Source organism: Seriola lalandi, unplaced genomic scaffold (genome assembly GCF_002814215.2).
Source record: "Seriola lalandi dorsalis isolate HSWRI2012SDOR001 ecotype SW California unplaced genomic scaffold, Sedor1 jcf7180002054573, whole genome shotgun sequence".
NCBI classification, from domain to species: domain Eukaryota; kingdom Metazoa; phylum Chordata; class Actinopteri; order Carangiformes; family Carangidae; genus Seriola; species Seriola lalandi.
Window position 1 is genome coordinate 1,428,777 of NW_019525126.1, and position 15,452 is coordinate 1,444,228.

General features: G+C 41.7%; 1 protein-coding gene across 1 annotated transcript; it reads left to right on the plus strand.

Annotated features, from left to right (window-relative positions):
• The first annotated feature begins 151 nt into the window (after nucleotides 1–151).
• On the plus strand, nucleotides 152–6,470 carry exd1 (exonuclease 3'-5' domain containing 1). Its single transcript, XM_023417329.2, has 11 exons — nucleotides 152–2,953; nucleotides 3,076–3,144; nucleotides 3,255–3,288; nucleotides 3,368–3,444; nucleotides 3,597–3,664; nucleotides 3,950–4,036; nucleotides 4,172–4,276; nucleotides 4,356–4,436; nucleotides 4,558–4,701; nucleotides 4,812–5,003; nucleotides 5,518–6,470. Exons 1-11 carry the CDS (start codon nucleotides 2,824–2,826, stop codon nucleotides 6,235–6,237), a joined length of 1,707 nt encoding a protein of 568 aa, XP_023273097.1. The 5' UTR covers nucleotides 152–2,823; the 3' UTR covers nucleotides 6,238–6,470.
• The last annotated feature ends 8,982 nt before the right edge of the window (nucleotides 6,471–15,452 follow it).

Consider the following 15,452-nt stretch of genomic DNA (forward strand, 5'->3'; position numbering starts at 1 on the left):
TTTTAGTCTCCACACCTACATCAAATCATATTTAGAAATTAAAAAAAATATATATCATTACATTCACATAAAGAAATCAGGGTCCAGGTCTCTTCACATCCTGAATAAAACCTCTGTAAATCTGTGAGATAATGTGATCCCTCTGGTAGTTTACTAAAACTTCTTGTTTGTTCAGTCTGCAGAACAGGAAAGGGTGGCCCTTCCTCTACAGATAACAGTGGCTGTAGGTTCCATTATGGCTTATATTGTATGAGGGATAACATTATTGTTGGTGGACCAAGGAAGATGTTTCCTGAAGTCTTTCGACTGCTTTAAGAAGTCTGCCGAGTCTTATCACACTCATCCCGGGTGGAGGACTGAGCTCTGTGATAAGGCAGTCTGTATAATGTGGACCGCATGCCAATGAAAAACAATACACTTGTTAACATTTTGATTTGATTTGTTAAACACCCAAGAGACATGGAAAATATTGATCTTAGTGATTTTAGGTCAGTGTTAATCTAGTGTGATGAATGACATTCACACATCAGAGTTGTTTTTTAAATCATACTCCTAATGAAATGAATTTTTTTTTCCAATTTTAGTGCCTTAATTCTTAAGTTGAATGTTTCCCCCTCCTACAAAAAGCACCTTCTTACTCACAAGAAGTGCTCGTCACTTCACACATATATATAAATATAGATAATGTGAAACCCCTAACAAATTACATCACTAGAAATATAGTTAATCAAAGCTTTTTGTTGCACGTAAAGCAACCAGTTTAAGCTTTGTGTTTGCCCCTTTTCACTTGACTTTAACTGAGCATATAAGCTCAGGAGTAACGCACACCATAGGACAAAGCATACAAGGTGCATTGTACATCAGTCTGTGATAACGTCTGAGACAGCTCTGTGCCCCCTGCACCCCAGAGCATCCTCCCTTTGATTAGGTGGCTCCCTGTGTGCTGTCCACAGACACAACAGTGGTTTGAATCCATGTGTCTCCACAGGGAGAATGAAGACATGAGATTCTGTGTATTAGCAGCTGGCTAACTCTGATAAGATAGCTTATCTGTACCCTTTTCTGTTGTTATCAGACTAGCCAGCTATGCCTTAAGCCTGCCCCCATGTGGCTAGACACACATTTAAATCTGATTTCTTTTTTTTTTGTCATGACCATGAGCCCAGTAATGCTGACAGGAATCCATTGCTTAAATCAAAAGTAACTGCATGAATTTCCAAGGAATGAGTGAAGCAGCATACATTACCGCTGGGGGTTTGTGTTACAGTACTACCATTGCCTCGTTGTGAGTCACCACCCAACCTTTAACCAACAACAAACTAAATCCTGATAAGAAAAACTGAAAGGTGAACTATTGAACAAAGGACATGTACTTCTACTAAAGAAGAAAGCATTGCTTCTGACATATTTCCATATCTTTAACTGAACAAGGCAGCAACAAAGAAACAAATGTCAAATGTGTTAAAGAGAGTTATAGTTACAGGTCTTTCTTTTTTCATAGAGTCAGCCGTCTGTCTGTGTGGGTTATATTACACTGAAAGACAATTAAAAGGTTTGGATAACAGAAATCACTGTGGTTTTCATGTGCTGTGCATCACTGTTATTATACCTTATTCTCATCATCTTTTTTACAATTGTTTTAAGAAAAGTGTATGCACTACCTTCAAATTATTGTTTTTTTATTTGCATCTGATACAAATATGTTGAATATCCAGTACAAAAGTAAAATATCAAGAGTGTTTCCTGCGCATACCTGAACACAGATGATTAAAGATGATCAGGTAGCAGCTCAGGCATCAGCCCTGATGTCTGATGTTGCTGTAAAATATGCACCATGGCAAATTAGTAGTCAGCCATTTGCTGCTGCAGTTGTCAGCATGGTGATTTATGTCTGAAAGATAGCCTCCGCAAACCAACACAGTGCACAGATATGAAATCCACATACACAGAGAGACTTCACAGTCACATGCATGTACTTTGTAATGAGGATTAAAATGAATGGGCCTTATCCTTTCCTTCAAAAGAGTGACAGACCTGGGACTAACAGCATTTAGCTCAGTGCTTGAGCTGTGGTCACCCCCTGGTGGATATTTTGAGTTATTCACTGACCAACCTTGGAAATATACTGGCCTTTAATATTTTGAATTATAGCTACATTGTTAAAATGTTTCATTAATGTGTAGTCAGTCGTTACTGTACAAGCTCTGACTGCTCCTGTTGTTATTCCACCACCTCACTCAACACTGAGCAGAATTTAGAAAAGTAGGGCTTGTTAACAGTCTTGGATTTGACAGTATCTTGACTTTTAGCTTGATGTCCTGATTTTTTCGAAAAACGTACATTTGTTGAACTGGCCTGACGTCTAGAAACACAACCCTATTAGAAACAGAAACACACTAACCTCATCTTCAACTCATATCTGTCCAAATATGATACAAATAAAAAAAACTGTCAACTTATTCAAATGGCAGATTTACACAAATCATCACTATATGCTGATGTGCAGTTTGGTTAGCGAAGTATATAATAGCATGAATACATTTATATCATAACAAAAGATATTACCTTCAATTGGTGTTATTTTGGTCCCGTTAGCCAGGGGCTGTAAAGCTGAATGTGGAAATAACGGGGAGCTTTAAACGCAACGTTAAATTCGTTGATTTGCTTGCAACGGTAGCTAAGCTAACTAGCTAAATGACAAGTTGGAAACTCAACCGAACTAGTTGTTGCTTCGTCTGACGGAAAAGCGTTGACAGGCTTATACAGCAGCTTCACTGTTGTTGTTTTTTTTACTGCTTGAAACAACTCTTTCATGATTTTAAAATGGTTGTTCACGACATCCAGTTCATGAATGTCCTCAAGGGAAAACGCGTCAAACTGACTCTCAAGACTTCGTCCTACCTTGGCGTCGTCCAGCGTATAAATCCCAACAAAACGCTGATTTTGTCAGACGGTTAGAACATTTTTTCATCACATTGTTGAGTTAATATTGGTTTTCTTAATAGGCATTTGCTTCCTGCAGGCCACAAACATTTTGTTGTTGTAATTGACGTTATTTCTTGTATATTGCGTCAGTTGTTAGTGGCAGTAATGGCTGTAAATTTCCTGGCTCTAAAATGTTCTTTGGACATGAGATTCTCAACGGTGAGTACACTGATTACAAGTGATGGTTAAGAAAAAATAGACTGAATATTTATAATACTTACGTTTTGATAGCTTGCTAACTTGGCGTTTTTGTGTAATTAAATCAACAGTGGAATTTACCAATGAAGTGAACAGTGACAATGGGTGAGTAAGAAACAGATAATGTGTCACTACTGGTGACAAAACACTGGCCATAGACTGTAACAAGCAATGTGTTGCACAGAACTATCAATGACCACAGACTTGAGGACCACTTGACTGTGGAAAAATTTCAGCCATACAGGAAGACAATCACAATGGGTGAGTTTAATTTAAAAAACAAAAAAAACAAAGGACATTCTCTAAAGTCTTTCATATATTTCCCTACAGCTACATTCCCACTAACAGCCTCAAATTCATGTCTTTCAAATAGAAATTATTCATCACTTTCCTCTTCTTTTTTTTTTTTGCAGATGAAGATGATGAGGAGTATATCAACTTTGTAGTCATTGATGAGTTTCATGAGAAGTTTGGACCTGCTGTATGTTGTTTTAAAGTTTCTTTTCTGTTGCATAAATCACTGAAGTGTTTTTGACAAATTTTTCTGAATGCATTTACGATAAACACAAGAAGCTTGTGCTACAGAAAATGGACCAGACTCAGTGAATAGCTCCCTAAGCTTAACATGTCCTATGATAACTATTAATTTAGCTATACAGACTAATGAGCAGTGATAATATTTATATGGACAGTAAATAACAGTGGAGATGTGTGTGTACTGAGACATCTTATCTTAAAAACGTAATCTCGAGTTGCCATCATTTAGGTGATGCACATCAAGAAGCAGTCTGTGATCAGTGTGGGAGCTGATGGAGTTGAGATATATCAGCATGGGAGACTGTGTTGGCTGCAGGTGAGAAGTCCTGTGAAGCACACACCTAGATTAAATTCCTGCTTTGTTGATTTCTTCCTTCCGACCCTCCTGCCTTTCTTCTTCCATTACGTTTCTCTTTAAAACAATAACTTTGGCTCACTTTCATTTTTGTAGATTGCCACTAAAAACAAGGTATACCTGTTTGATATTCTGTTACTCGGAGCTCGGGCCTTTAAGAATGGTCTTTCCATGATCCTGGAAAATAAGCACATATTAAAGGTAAGCAGTTTAGAAATCATCTTTAGTCACAGCATTGATTACTATCACAACATCTGGGTTGATTTTACATTTGGTACAGGTGATTCATGACTGCCGAGCCATCTCTGGATGTCTGATTGCTCAGTTTGGAGTAAAATTAACCAATGTCTTTGACATACAGGTAAATGCATACTGATATAAAGAGTAGCCTACACATTTCAGAAGGGAACATGACTTGTGGCCTGTGTCTCACTTACAGTTTCCATGTTTATCTTGTGTTTTTTTCCCCCGCATGTGTTAAGGTGGCAGATGCCATGTGCTTCTACTCAGAGACAGGTGGGTTTCTGCCTGACAGAGTCAGTACTCTGCAGGAAGTGGTGAGTCACCATCTGAAGGTGCCTTCCTCCCAGCTCTTATCCCTTCAGATGAAGTCACAGCTCACCAAGGTACAACACATACACACACCTACCTCAACATCCTCATGGTACGGCAGGAAAGCTGTTTTACTATATAGTTGTATCTGTATGTGCTTGAATCCATGTGTGTGTTTTTACAGGAGGAAAAGGAGATGTGGTACAAGCGTCCATGTCCTGTAACCCTGCTGAAGGTCATGGCTCTGTCAGTGATCCACCTGCAGCCTCTCAGACTAGTGCTGCTGGATGCTCTCATGACAGACTATATGGCCCTGGTGGATTCATACCTCAACAGCAGCCACTATGAACCTGATGAACTGGAGCATGTCAGCATGGTGAGTAATTCAAAAATGGGTTGTTTATTTTTATTTTTTGTCCACTTTGTACTTTCTGGCCACGGTTCTATGACAAATTAAGTAAAAGAAAAACAATATTTCTGCATCTAGGCTGGCCTCCGATTGGTTCCCTTTTACCCTGGTCCATTCAAAGAGTTGACGTCTAAACGTCCTTTTCCTTCTTTCTGGGTAGTTAACTAGTCTGACATCGAAAGTAAACAAATATTGAAGTGAAGATCCATGTGATTATATATATTTTTTAAATAAATATTTCACACACTACCTGCCTGTGTATGCATGTACCAAAACATATAAAAGTTTTGTCAAACACTGACACAAAGATTATTGATATGTATTTAAGCTGTTAAGTACACTAATGTTTTGGTTAGCACCTCAGTATTGATTTTAAGTTATGTAGTGTCTGAATTGATGACTGTCTCTTTTCTAATACACAGTAATGCAGAAGCATCCAGGCTAATAGGTTAACCTCCCGTCTACTTGTTTACATCCACAGGAGAGTGTGTTGGAGTTGCCCAGAGAGCTCAGGCAGCTGCAGCAAATGCACCATGAGCGTCAGGAGTGGGCCGCTAACCACTACCCTGTCACACAGCACGGTCTGCTTGCTCGCTTCAACCCCCGAGCCAAGTCTCCATCCCAGACTTCACTTACAGCAGAGGAGGATAACCAGAAACAGACAGACTCCTTTGGACCTGTAAATGTGAAGTCACCTTCATCAGCACAACTGGAACCTCTCCTCGCTGCAGAGGTCACTAGAGTTTCTTCGGTGGATGTTCATGCCTCTCCTGTCCCGCCAGCTCAGGCTCCAGTCACAGCCTCGATGTCAGACTTTGGGAAACAAATCAATCCCTTGTCTGTAGGTGTAGGCAGAGGATGCACAGAGTTGCTGATTGACACACTAGGTAGAGGAAGATCCCTTGGGAAAGACCAGTCAAGCCTACATTCCTTACCTGCGATAGGAAGAGGCTTTTTTCTCCAGGTGCCCCCAGCCCATAACCCCAGAGAGAGCACTGGGGTCAAGAAAAGTCCAGGCAGGGCAGAGATGACTCCCTCTAGCCCCAGCTTCACACCATCCCAAAACGTGAACCCCCTGCCTGGCACCAGTGCTACTGACCTGCCCAACGTCACTTCTGGCTTGAGAGGAGACCTTTCTTCACCAACTCCCCAGTCCCTCACATCTTCACTGAGGCAGTCATTCAGGTCTTTCAGATATTAAAGGAGGAGTCACGAGGCCATAGAAGGACATGCCTTACAAATGTTTGCTGTTCCAGACTTTGTGATTTCATAGAGTGACCAGTAGATGGCAGTAAATATTCTGTGTTGTGCAAAGGTTTGTTTGATACCAGGTGTTTGTGAAAAATCATTTATGTTTGAAAAAATAAGAGAATAAGATTTTGTTGTTCAGACATTGTATTCTAGTTTACTTAAAATATATTTGTTTTGTTTTTGACAAAAGGCCTCCTTGTCTCTATATTTGCTTGTATTTTATGAGCTTTATGTCTGTAAATCCTTCTCACTTTTATATTTTTTAGTTTTTGATTGAGGGATAATTGATTGCACTCTTAATAGCAACACCCAGATCATTGATACAGTGTTTATAATTAATTATTTTTATCATGCTGAATGTGCTCTGATAGTACTTCAAACTGCCAAGAAACAATAGCTTTGGCTGGTGGGACACAAACTACAACCAAAAACAGCACCGCATGCCCATTAAACCATAATGTGCTAAGCTTAGCGTGATTGATTACCCATACAGCTTGGCTTCTGTGTTGCAGTTAATTGATTGTGAAAAGCTGAGGCGGGCATTGATGGATCTGTTGTTAATTGAGCAAAAACATTGCTAGCTGACACTTATTTGGATTACTGGCAAAAAAAAACCCCAAAAAACATTAGACTTGGCACCAGCTAAACAGTGATACTGACTCTGCTGCTTCAGTCATCGCTGCAGTTCAGATGTACATGATCACACTTGGCCAGCACCTGTGATGTCCTACAAAAGCAGATCTGGTCAATGTAATTTGCTGCTTGAGGTGCCCTGCAGACTTTGTGGAGAGCCACTGTTCAGCCCTCCTTGCCTGGATCATCAGAGGTTGGTGGCTGGGATCAAAACAAGGCATGGACACAACAGCAGGGCGTTGCTGCAGCCTGCAGCGCAAATGGGGCCCCCTTATATTAATCACATCTTATTGCTGTGGTTATCTACATGCAGATGATTGGGCCCTTTCCAGAGCTTTCTAATTGAAAGCATGAAACAGATAAAGTAGGATTTTAATTAACTGGGAGGGAGCCCGGCATAAAGCCTTGCATCTCTCTTAGCAACCAGCTCCTCCTCAGCTTCTGCTAAACACAAGCACGATGGATCCTACCCATATGCCTCCTTTAACCCTTTGAAGCGCTTTTGTTGCTCAATCTGTATGTGGGTGGGTCCAGCAAGGAACAAAAGGTTTAACACAATATCTTAATGCTGATTCATTTGATGTTAAATTGCTGCACTCAAATCCTCCCAAAGTTACTCTTATGATACAGAATGGAGGCTTGTTGTATATGTCTGCATCACTTAACAGTGAAGCTGTGGGGGGGGGGTTATGTGTCAGGGGGTTCAGGTCTCTGTGGGGCTGTGGAGGACAGGCTCCTGTCATTGACAACCAGATTGGGGCTCTTATTTTAGAGGACCTTGCATTTCCTCTCCGTCACAATAATGCCTTATGTGCAGCACTTCCTGTTTCTCAGGCCTGGGAGGAAGGAACAGGGCGCTTGTCACACGGTAGTCACCGCTTCCTCCCTCCCTCCCACCCGGCCCCCCCGCTCCCTCTGCTCCCAAACTTCAGACAGTGTTGTGTCCTTCAGAGAGGAAAGATGACTGCACCTTCAGCATCACAGCAGGATGCGGCCGATCTATTTTTAGACTCAAGGCGGAAAGGTAGCGAACAGACATAAACACAAACTTTAGGATGTCCAGCTGTGTTGATTTAGCATCTGAAAATGGAGGTTCAACCGTGTAGGGCCGATTATTGTTTTGACTAAGCAGTGGGAACCAGGGGGGCCGCTGTTTGCTCAAGGTGTAATGGAAATAGGTCACACGCAAACAGTGATTAGCGCTTTCAAATGTTTCACATGCTTTCCTATTTACAGTTTTGAACCACGCACAACACTGCAGATATTTTGGTCTATCAACAGCAACAAATCCAAACGGACACATGCCAGACTTCATTATTGATCACCTGGGCTTGTGGCGCCCATCGTGACAGCACACATAACAAAGGTCTTGCTGCCCCCCAACCCACCATCTTATTTACTTTCCACCTTATAACTGTCATACTCCAGTTACCAACAACACCGAAGTGACAAGGTATTCAGAACAGGCCAATGCTCCTAGGCAACCCGTCCTCCTCTTGATGAGTGTTAGGCTACAAATTTGTTCATAATTAATAGGCTTTCGTTAATTATTAAGAACAGAGGGATAATTTACCAATAACAAAAACAACTCCCTTTAAATGGCAGCGTGTAAGAATTGTCATGTTGTAAGCTGGTTTGCACTTCTAAGCACACCGGTCGTTGAGTTCGCTGACAAAGTGCGCATTCAGATCACGGTGCATTTCTTTAATACTGCTGAAGGGAGGGAAAAGGTGATCACAGAGTTTGGCCCACTGGACTGTCAGTAATCAGACTGTTTGTGAGCTTTACCCGTGACTGAGTCCTGCCACACAGACATTTTTCAACCACTTATTTCATGAAGGAGTTGAATTGAGCTTTAGGTGGCAGAATTGTCCAGAAGCGACTTCTTTGATTGGCTTGTTGAAAGAACATGATCTGTTGGTCTTACCTGAGTAGTGCGGTACAAAGAGACAGATTGATAGACAGCATTCAACAGTTCACAACTGTGGCACAACAAATTAGACGCGTGTCAACAAAATAATCTCATTTTCATTATTCATGTAACCACATGTAATCCCTTTGTATTTATAGGGAGGGAGGAATATAATCAGATATCAGGTTCCACTATGACACTGAACTATATCCCTGCAGCCAATCTTCCATCTGTTAGGAAAAAGCTATTGTTGAATCCTGCTCAACTCCCCCCTCAACCACCACCACCACATCTCCCCCTTTCTTTCTTTCACATTACAAAATGACCCTCTTTCGCTCTCCCCTGGCCGTATTCAACGGGAGGATGAATATTTAACGTGAGAAAGGCTGACCTACCCAGATGGCCTCTCAAGTACAGCAAAAATGAGAACAAAACACAGCATCAATATTTCAGCCGGGCTTACCAATGGCATGTATGTATCCCTGCAGTCAGGAAACCAAACTCAGGAAGACCCCTCAACATGCACGCATTCATTTAAATACACACGTACACAGATGCAGGCACACAATATGCATCTTTATGAACTGCTGTGCAATGTTTACTCTGGCAGCATGGAGCACTGGGACCTTAAAGGCCTCTCCAAAGGAATCAGCCATATTGTGACCTTCAGCTGGGACGGACGAGCTCAGATAGAGGATGAGTGACAGGTGAAGGAGCAGATGAGAATGTGTTTGAATGGTGTTTGGAATGTCACTCTTCAGCTGTACGATGTTAGTTTGTTTTTGTGTGATATGTTCAATAAAGCTGGAAAAGTCCTGGAGGGAAGGAGGAGATCGGATAGCATGCGACAAAGATCCCATGCTGGATTCAAAGACATTCTTGTTACAGGTAATTCTTTAGCCAACAAAATACTCTAATCCATTCACTCTCTGTAAAGAAAAAGGTTTGTTCTTCCAACCTCAAGCTTAGCTCATGGGGAGAAGGCAGAGGACACAGCAGGATTTAACCACAGAAACTCGCATCAGAAGAGCAGCTGAACGCTTCTAAGCATTTTGGCCGTCACTTAACCAACCGCAGAGTCACTGGCCTGGCCACAGTCCCCGGGGCTCGGGGACTGCGCTCTCACTCACAGGAGATAATGACAAAACGAGCGGGATGTTAATGATTTGTGCAATGAACATGGACATGTGTTAATAACAAGCATGCAAATTAATGATGCAAGACTCCCAATGAGCTTGTAATGTTCAGGAATAATTCAACTTTTTACGATATGATACCTTTGGCCACATCTGTGAGAATCTACTCATGTAGTTCTTTTACAAGAGCATCAGAGGGTTTCAAAAGGAAAACCTGTCCTCCAGATTTTTTTGCACTGCTGGCTTTTGGAAGATTTTCAGGCTTTGCTTGATTGAGAAAGGCCACTGTTGGTCAAAGGAAAAAGTGTTTATTCACCAGAATTTCTGGTAATTTGTCATTAGAATATTGGCAACCCCCTCAGCTACAAATGTCTTTGATTAAAAAGATTGAAGATTAGCTTTTGGCAAGTTTGTCATAATTAAAGCCTGCATTGTATAAGGTGTGTGTGTGTGTGTGTCTGTATGGATGAGGGGGCGTTGTAGCCACAGGGAGGGCCTGGAAGAAGAAGGGGTGCAGGGGGGTGGTTCCCTGTGGCTGGCTGAATTAGTGCCCGCTGGTTTGGCCTGGCAGCTGCTCTCTGAGCCTGGCACACTGACAGCCTGGCACTGTGGCGTTGTGTTGTCAGGGCCAACCAGCAGACTGGAGGTGGCAACGCCAGGTCCACCAAACACAAACTCTTTCACCATCACAGGCTTTGTCTTCCAACCAGCCATACTTGCGTTACTTGTTATGGCAATATCACTGGATTAGTATGAGATTAAGTTGGGTAATTAAAAAGGGCAAATTAAACTCATGTCATCAGGGAAAATGTAAATGCCACACTAAGCCGGTCATGATATTTAGCCTTAATGAAAAATGTGACCATTGTGTTTGCTAAGCAGCGATTGGTTCCAAAACAGTCAGGTGTCACATTCACTGTGCTGTGCCTTGGCTTGACTGAGTGAGTGAAGTGAATGTCTGTATGATTCACTTAAGTGAAATTCAATTTAATTTAAAGTGCTTTGTCAAGAGTGCTCAGCAAAAGCACTAAACGGTAAATTAAATGTGATACACAAAGCAATGCCATCTGTTTCAACACCTGCTTTTGACTGCAGTAATATGAAAACTGCCTTGGCAACCATATGCATTTAGTCACACCTTAAAGTTCTATTTGAATGAAATGGTAAATCTGTATTCATCTTGAATGTGACGCAGCATACTTGTGAAAACACATGTATTTAGATTAATATACATGCCCACCTGTCATTTCAAGCACCATATATACAGCTAATTCATCACCATAATAGTGCCATACTGAAAGTGTCATCAAGTATCTGCTGCATGCTGCTAAAGGTGTTTATTGAGTCTTTGGCCACCCTTGAGTAGTAGAGGGTGTCACTACTGGGATTTGGGGAGATTCTGGGTCTGGATGGGCCTGCCAGGGCCGGCTGGGCCTGTCTTGGCCCAGATGCAGCGGCTTCTGTCCAGGCATGGCACCGGGATATCTGTGGGGCCCAAGCACACCAGCTGCTATCTCTGTGTCACAGACAGCTGTATCTGAATATTCATACAAAGTGCAGATTAATGTGTGTTTGTTTGGCCCCACATGGTGTGCCGTCAAACAGGCCAAGGTGTGAAACTGTCCAAAGAGGTCGCATAGGTGTAAAAGAAATACAGTGTGTCTACATCTACTGCAGCGTGAGTGGAAAACTCCCTCAGCCTTTGAATCTAACCTCTGCCTGAGAGGGAGTTGTTTACCATTGTGTACAATTCAGAAATCGATTTAAGCTGTTGTGGCATGCTGGCTCATTACTTGTGTTTATATTTTGGCCATTTGATGTCTGGCTATGGGAGGACCAGAGAGCAGCTGCCCATCCTCTTTTACTAGTGGCCACTCTTGTGGCTGTAATGCCTCCGCTCGTTCTCAGTCCAACTTTTCCTTTGGTCGATTCCATTCATCTTCAGCCAGTAGGAGATGAAGCAAAGACCCGCTGACTCTCACGTTCACATTCAAAGCAATGGCCTCTGTTCACAGCTGTGGTTTGACCAACCTTGGCCTTCTTTGAGGTGTATTTTGGAGGGAGTTTCGGTGGTCAAATAATCTGCTGGCCAGTGGCAACAGAACCTGTGAATACGCATCAGTGAGTGTTTTTTGAGACTGGAGTTCTATACAATGAGCAGATGGTCTTTACTTCCCTGCCTGAGTAAGTGGAGTGAACCAGTGGGCACACAGAGGGAGATTTGTGGGTAAACTGTTTTTACCTCCCCTCTCTTTGTGTTATAATGGGAGAAGGCAAAATGGTTGCTAACTGCTGACGGACAATGGCTCGACCCTAATGAGAGCAAAGTGTTGTGGTGCTGCTGGTATAATGAGGATGAAGTGGGGAAGCTAATTATTGAAACCATCTGAAGGTATCAGAGCCAGATGAGCCCATATTTTGTTTCCATCATAACATAATACAACTGATGATATTGTTCAGTATTGTATAATTCACATATCTTCAATACAAATGTATTTAAAACACATGTAGGAAATACTGTGTGAGGGCAAAAGTGAAACGGAAAGTATCTTATCACTGCAGTAAGTAACCATCCCAGGATAGTAAAGCAATGAGATGATTGGGTGTATTATAGTGTATTTGCTCAGGCAGGTGTGCTATAGCTCTTATCTGCTGTCAGGTTCCTTTTTGACCCTGAGAACTTGTAAGGTTGACACAATACCAGTAACACCAGCTGTAAACCCCACAGATCGTGAAAGCTTTGTTTCTTACTGGTGAAGATCTCCCTGGCAGCCATGTTTGTCTGGTGGGTGTCCTGGTGATTTATGGAGGAAATAGTGAGTGGGTGTTCCTCTTCTGTTCTAACCAGTGTCCTCCACGCACCCATAACTGGAGCCCAATCTGTCAGGAGTCTTAGAAGGACATCAGAAATTGTTAGTATAAAGACAATAAACAACCACAGTTTTTTCCATGTTTTTTTATGCCAATTGTGGATCGTTCTAGTTTGAATGTGTTGTCCAGAAAAACCTTATTTTGTTTTCAATTTGTGATGTATTACATCATTCCGCAGTAATCACTCCGTAATGATCTCTGATAATGAGCTCGATTTTGCTTCCAGCACATAATTGACTATTGGTTGATTACAGAATGGGTTATATCCTTGGATAAGCAGCGTAAACCCTCCTCATCAACAACAAGCTTGCAGTGATTGTTGTACCAGTGCCCAGGCAGAGTCAAACTGGATGGTGATTGCCCTTGCAGAGTGGGTACAACAACACATAAACAGCTCATTTATAAACAAAAGAGGCCATCTAATTCAAATTGTTGGAGATTCTTTCAAGTGTAGAGTCATGGGAGACAGAGAAAACAAGATAACATTTTATCCCTCATATTTTAAATCTAATGAATATCAACTATAATGACTTAAAGCGTGTCTGCGTACGATGAACCTGCAAGAACTTGCACTTCACCAGTTGGCATAAAAGACAGCCAAACTTTGCTCTTTTTTAAAATTAAATTACAGAACTAGCTCAAGTTCCTCCATGAGAAGTTAAGGCTTTCTAAACTCTAGAGGTCCTTTTTTCCCCATTCTCTCTTATGTACAAAAATACTTTATATTGTGTAACTAAAGATAAGAGCCACATGCTATTTCATCTTTTGAAATTTATGGTTGCAGAGTGTGGGTGTAACAGAGTTGACAGAGCCCTAAAAGGAGACATTTTTGCAGAGGCTTACAGTTTCCCATCAAGCCTGTGCCTTTGCTTTCTGTGGCAGCAGGGCCAGAGCACTTTCCCGTCATTATGAGGGCTCCAGAGGAAAAAGAGAAGCAAAATGGTTTCCAGGTTTTAGTGTAATCTGGAGAGGGAGGGGTGAGAGGAGGTGGGGGCTTGGTCACAGGTAGCCGTGTCGACCTGTGAAGAGACTCTTGGCTGTGGGAAACCAAAAGGAACCAGTGCACAGTAGCAGTGGGTCACAGTGACATGACATGATACAGAGAAGGCTCTACCATGTCTCGTCGAACACACACACACACACACACACACACACACACACACACACACACACACACACACGTATACACAGCAAACAAACACACACAAGCAAAAACTGAATGCAGAACTACACGTATTAACTAACTGTATTTTGGACAGTGCATACATATTTCACTACTAAGATTATCAGTCGTATATCAGTCTTTCATGCATTATTCTCAGGCTGTCAGCCAGAGGCAGCCACTAGAACAATGAGCATTGTGAGGTCTGACAGCGACAAACCCCTGCAATTCTCTGAGTTACACCGGGGGATGACACCCATATGAGGGGGAAATGGGTGCAGATTAGGAAGGGAAATGACACAATTTCCAAATGTAATTGTGTCACAGACAAAACGACAGCAGGGGTCCTGAGTTTCAGTAAGTTTCATGTCAGCAGGTTTTCACAGCAACGTGATGTCATTACATTTATTTTTTCAAAGTTGTTGTTGTTGTTGTTGCTGTTTTTGGTTTTTTCTCATGTACTTTACTCTTTGGTGTTTTCATGCAAAACAATAAAGATAAATGTATGTTAAACAAGTCCCATAGTTTAGATAATGATCATAACAAATGAATGACATGCTTTTTTAGAAGGCTTGTATTCAACACTAGGAGGAAACTTCAATTCAGCACACTCAGCAGGCAAGGTGGGTCCTCCAGTAGGACTCCCACATTGTCCCCCGTCCAGAGGAGAGCCTTATTGTCTGAAGAGGAGCCATATTGTCTACAGAGGGTCCCATTCTCCTTTGTGCCCTGATAGGTTTACCAGCAGCAGCGTGGAATAAGGAGTCACTCTCTCCCATAGGACAAACAGGAACCAACCTGAATGTGGCCCTGATGCTTATCTGCTTCTCCCATGACTACTGTCTGTGCTTTGGAAACTAAATGGCACTAATATTATTTGACAGTTCTTCATGTCAGACTATAACTCAGACCCTGTACAGTATAGCAGGAAAATATCAAAAAAGTAGATTTTGATGTTTCGAGAAATATATATATTTTTGTATCTTGCTGAGAGTTAAATCAGAAGATTTACACCGACATCATGCTCGTATGCTACATATAAATCTACAGCCAGGAGACAGTTATCTTAGCTCAAAGACTGGAAACCACTCGCCTCTTGGCTCTGTACAGTGTAATTTTATGTAATGTAATTTTAACAAGATATAACATGTTAGTTATAGTCACAAATCTAGAGGTGCTGTCTAGCTATGCTATCCTTCGTATCCAGTCTTTGTCCTAAGTTAAGTGTAAGCTAACACGAACGTTGGCTTCATATTTACTATACAGATGTGAGAATTGTATCGATCTCATTTGCAAGAAAACATTTCTAAAAAGTCTATTCTGTCAGCCTGTGAACAAACAATAGATGCAATGCCAAATTTCCAGGGTGACCCCAAACTGAACAAAACCTCATTTAAAATCTTTTGTTGGTTTTACTTTTTCTCATTAATTAACTGTCTTACATCATGTTC

Excerpts from the sequence above, each read along its gene's own strand:
- exd1 (XM_023417329.2), top strand. The coding sequence starts at position 2,824 with ATGGTTGTTCACGACATCCAGTTCATGAATGTCCTCAAGGGAAAACGC. Across the intron at positions 4,037-4,171 it reads GGAGACTGTGTTGGCTGCAG|ATTGCCACTAAAAACAAGGT; the intron begins GTGAGAAGTCCT and ends TCATTTTTGTAG. Across the intron at positions 4,702-4,811 it reads TGAAGTCACAGCTCACCAAG|GAGGAAAAGGAGATGTGGTA; the intron begins GTACAACACATA and ends GTGTTTTTACAG.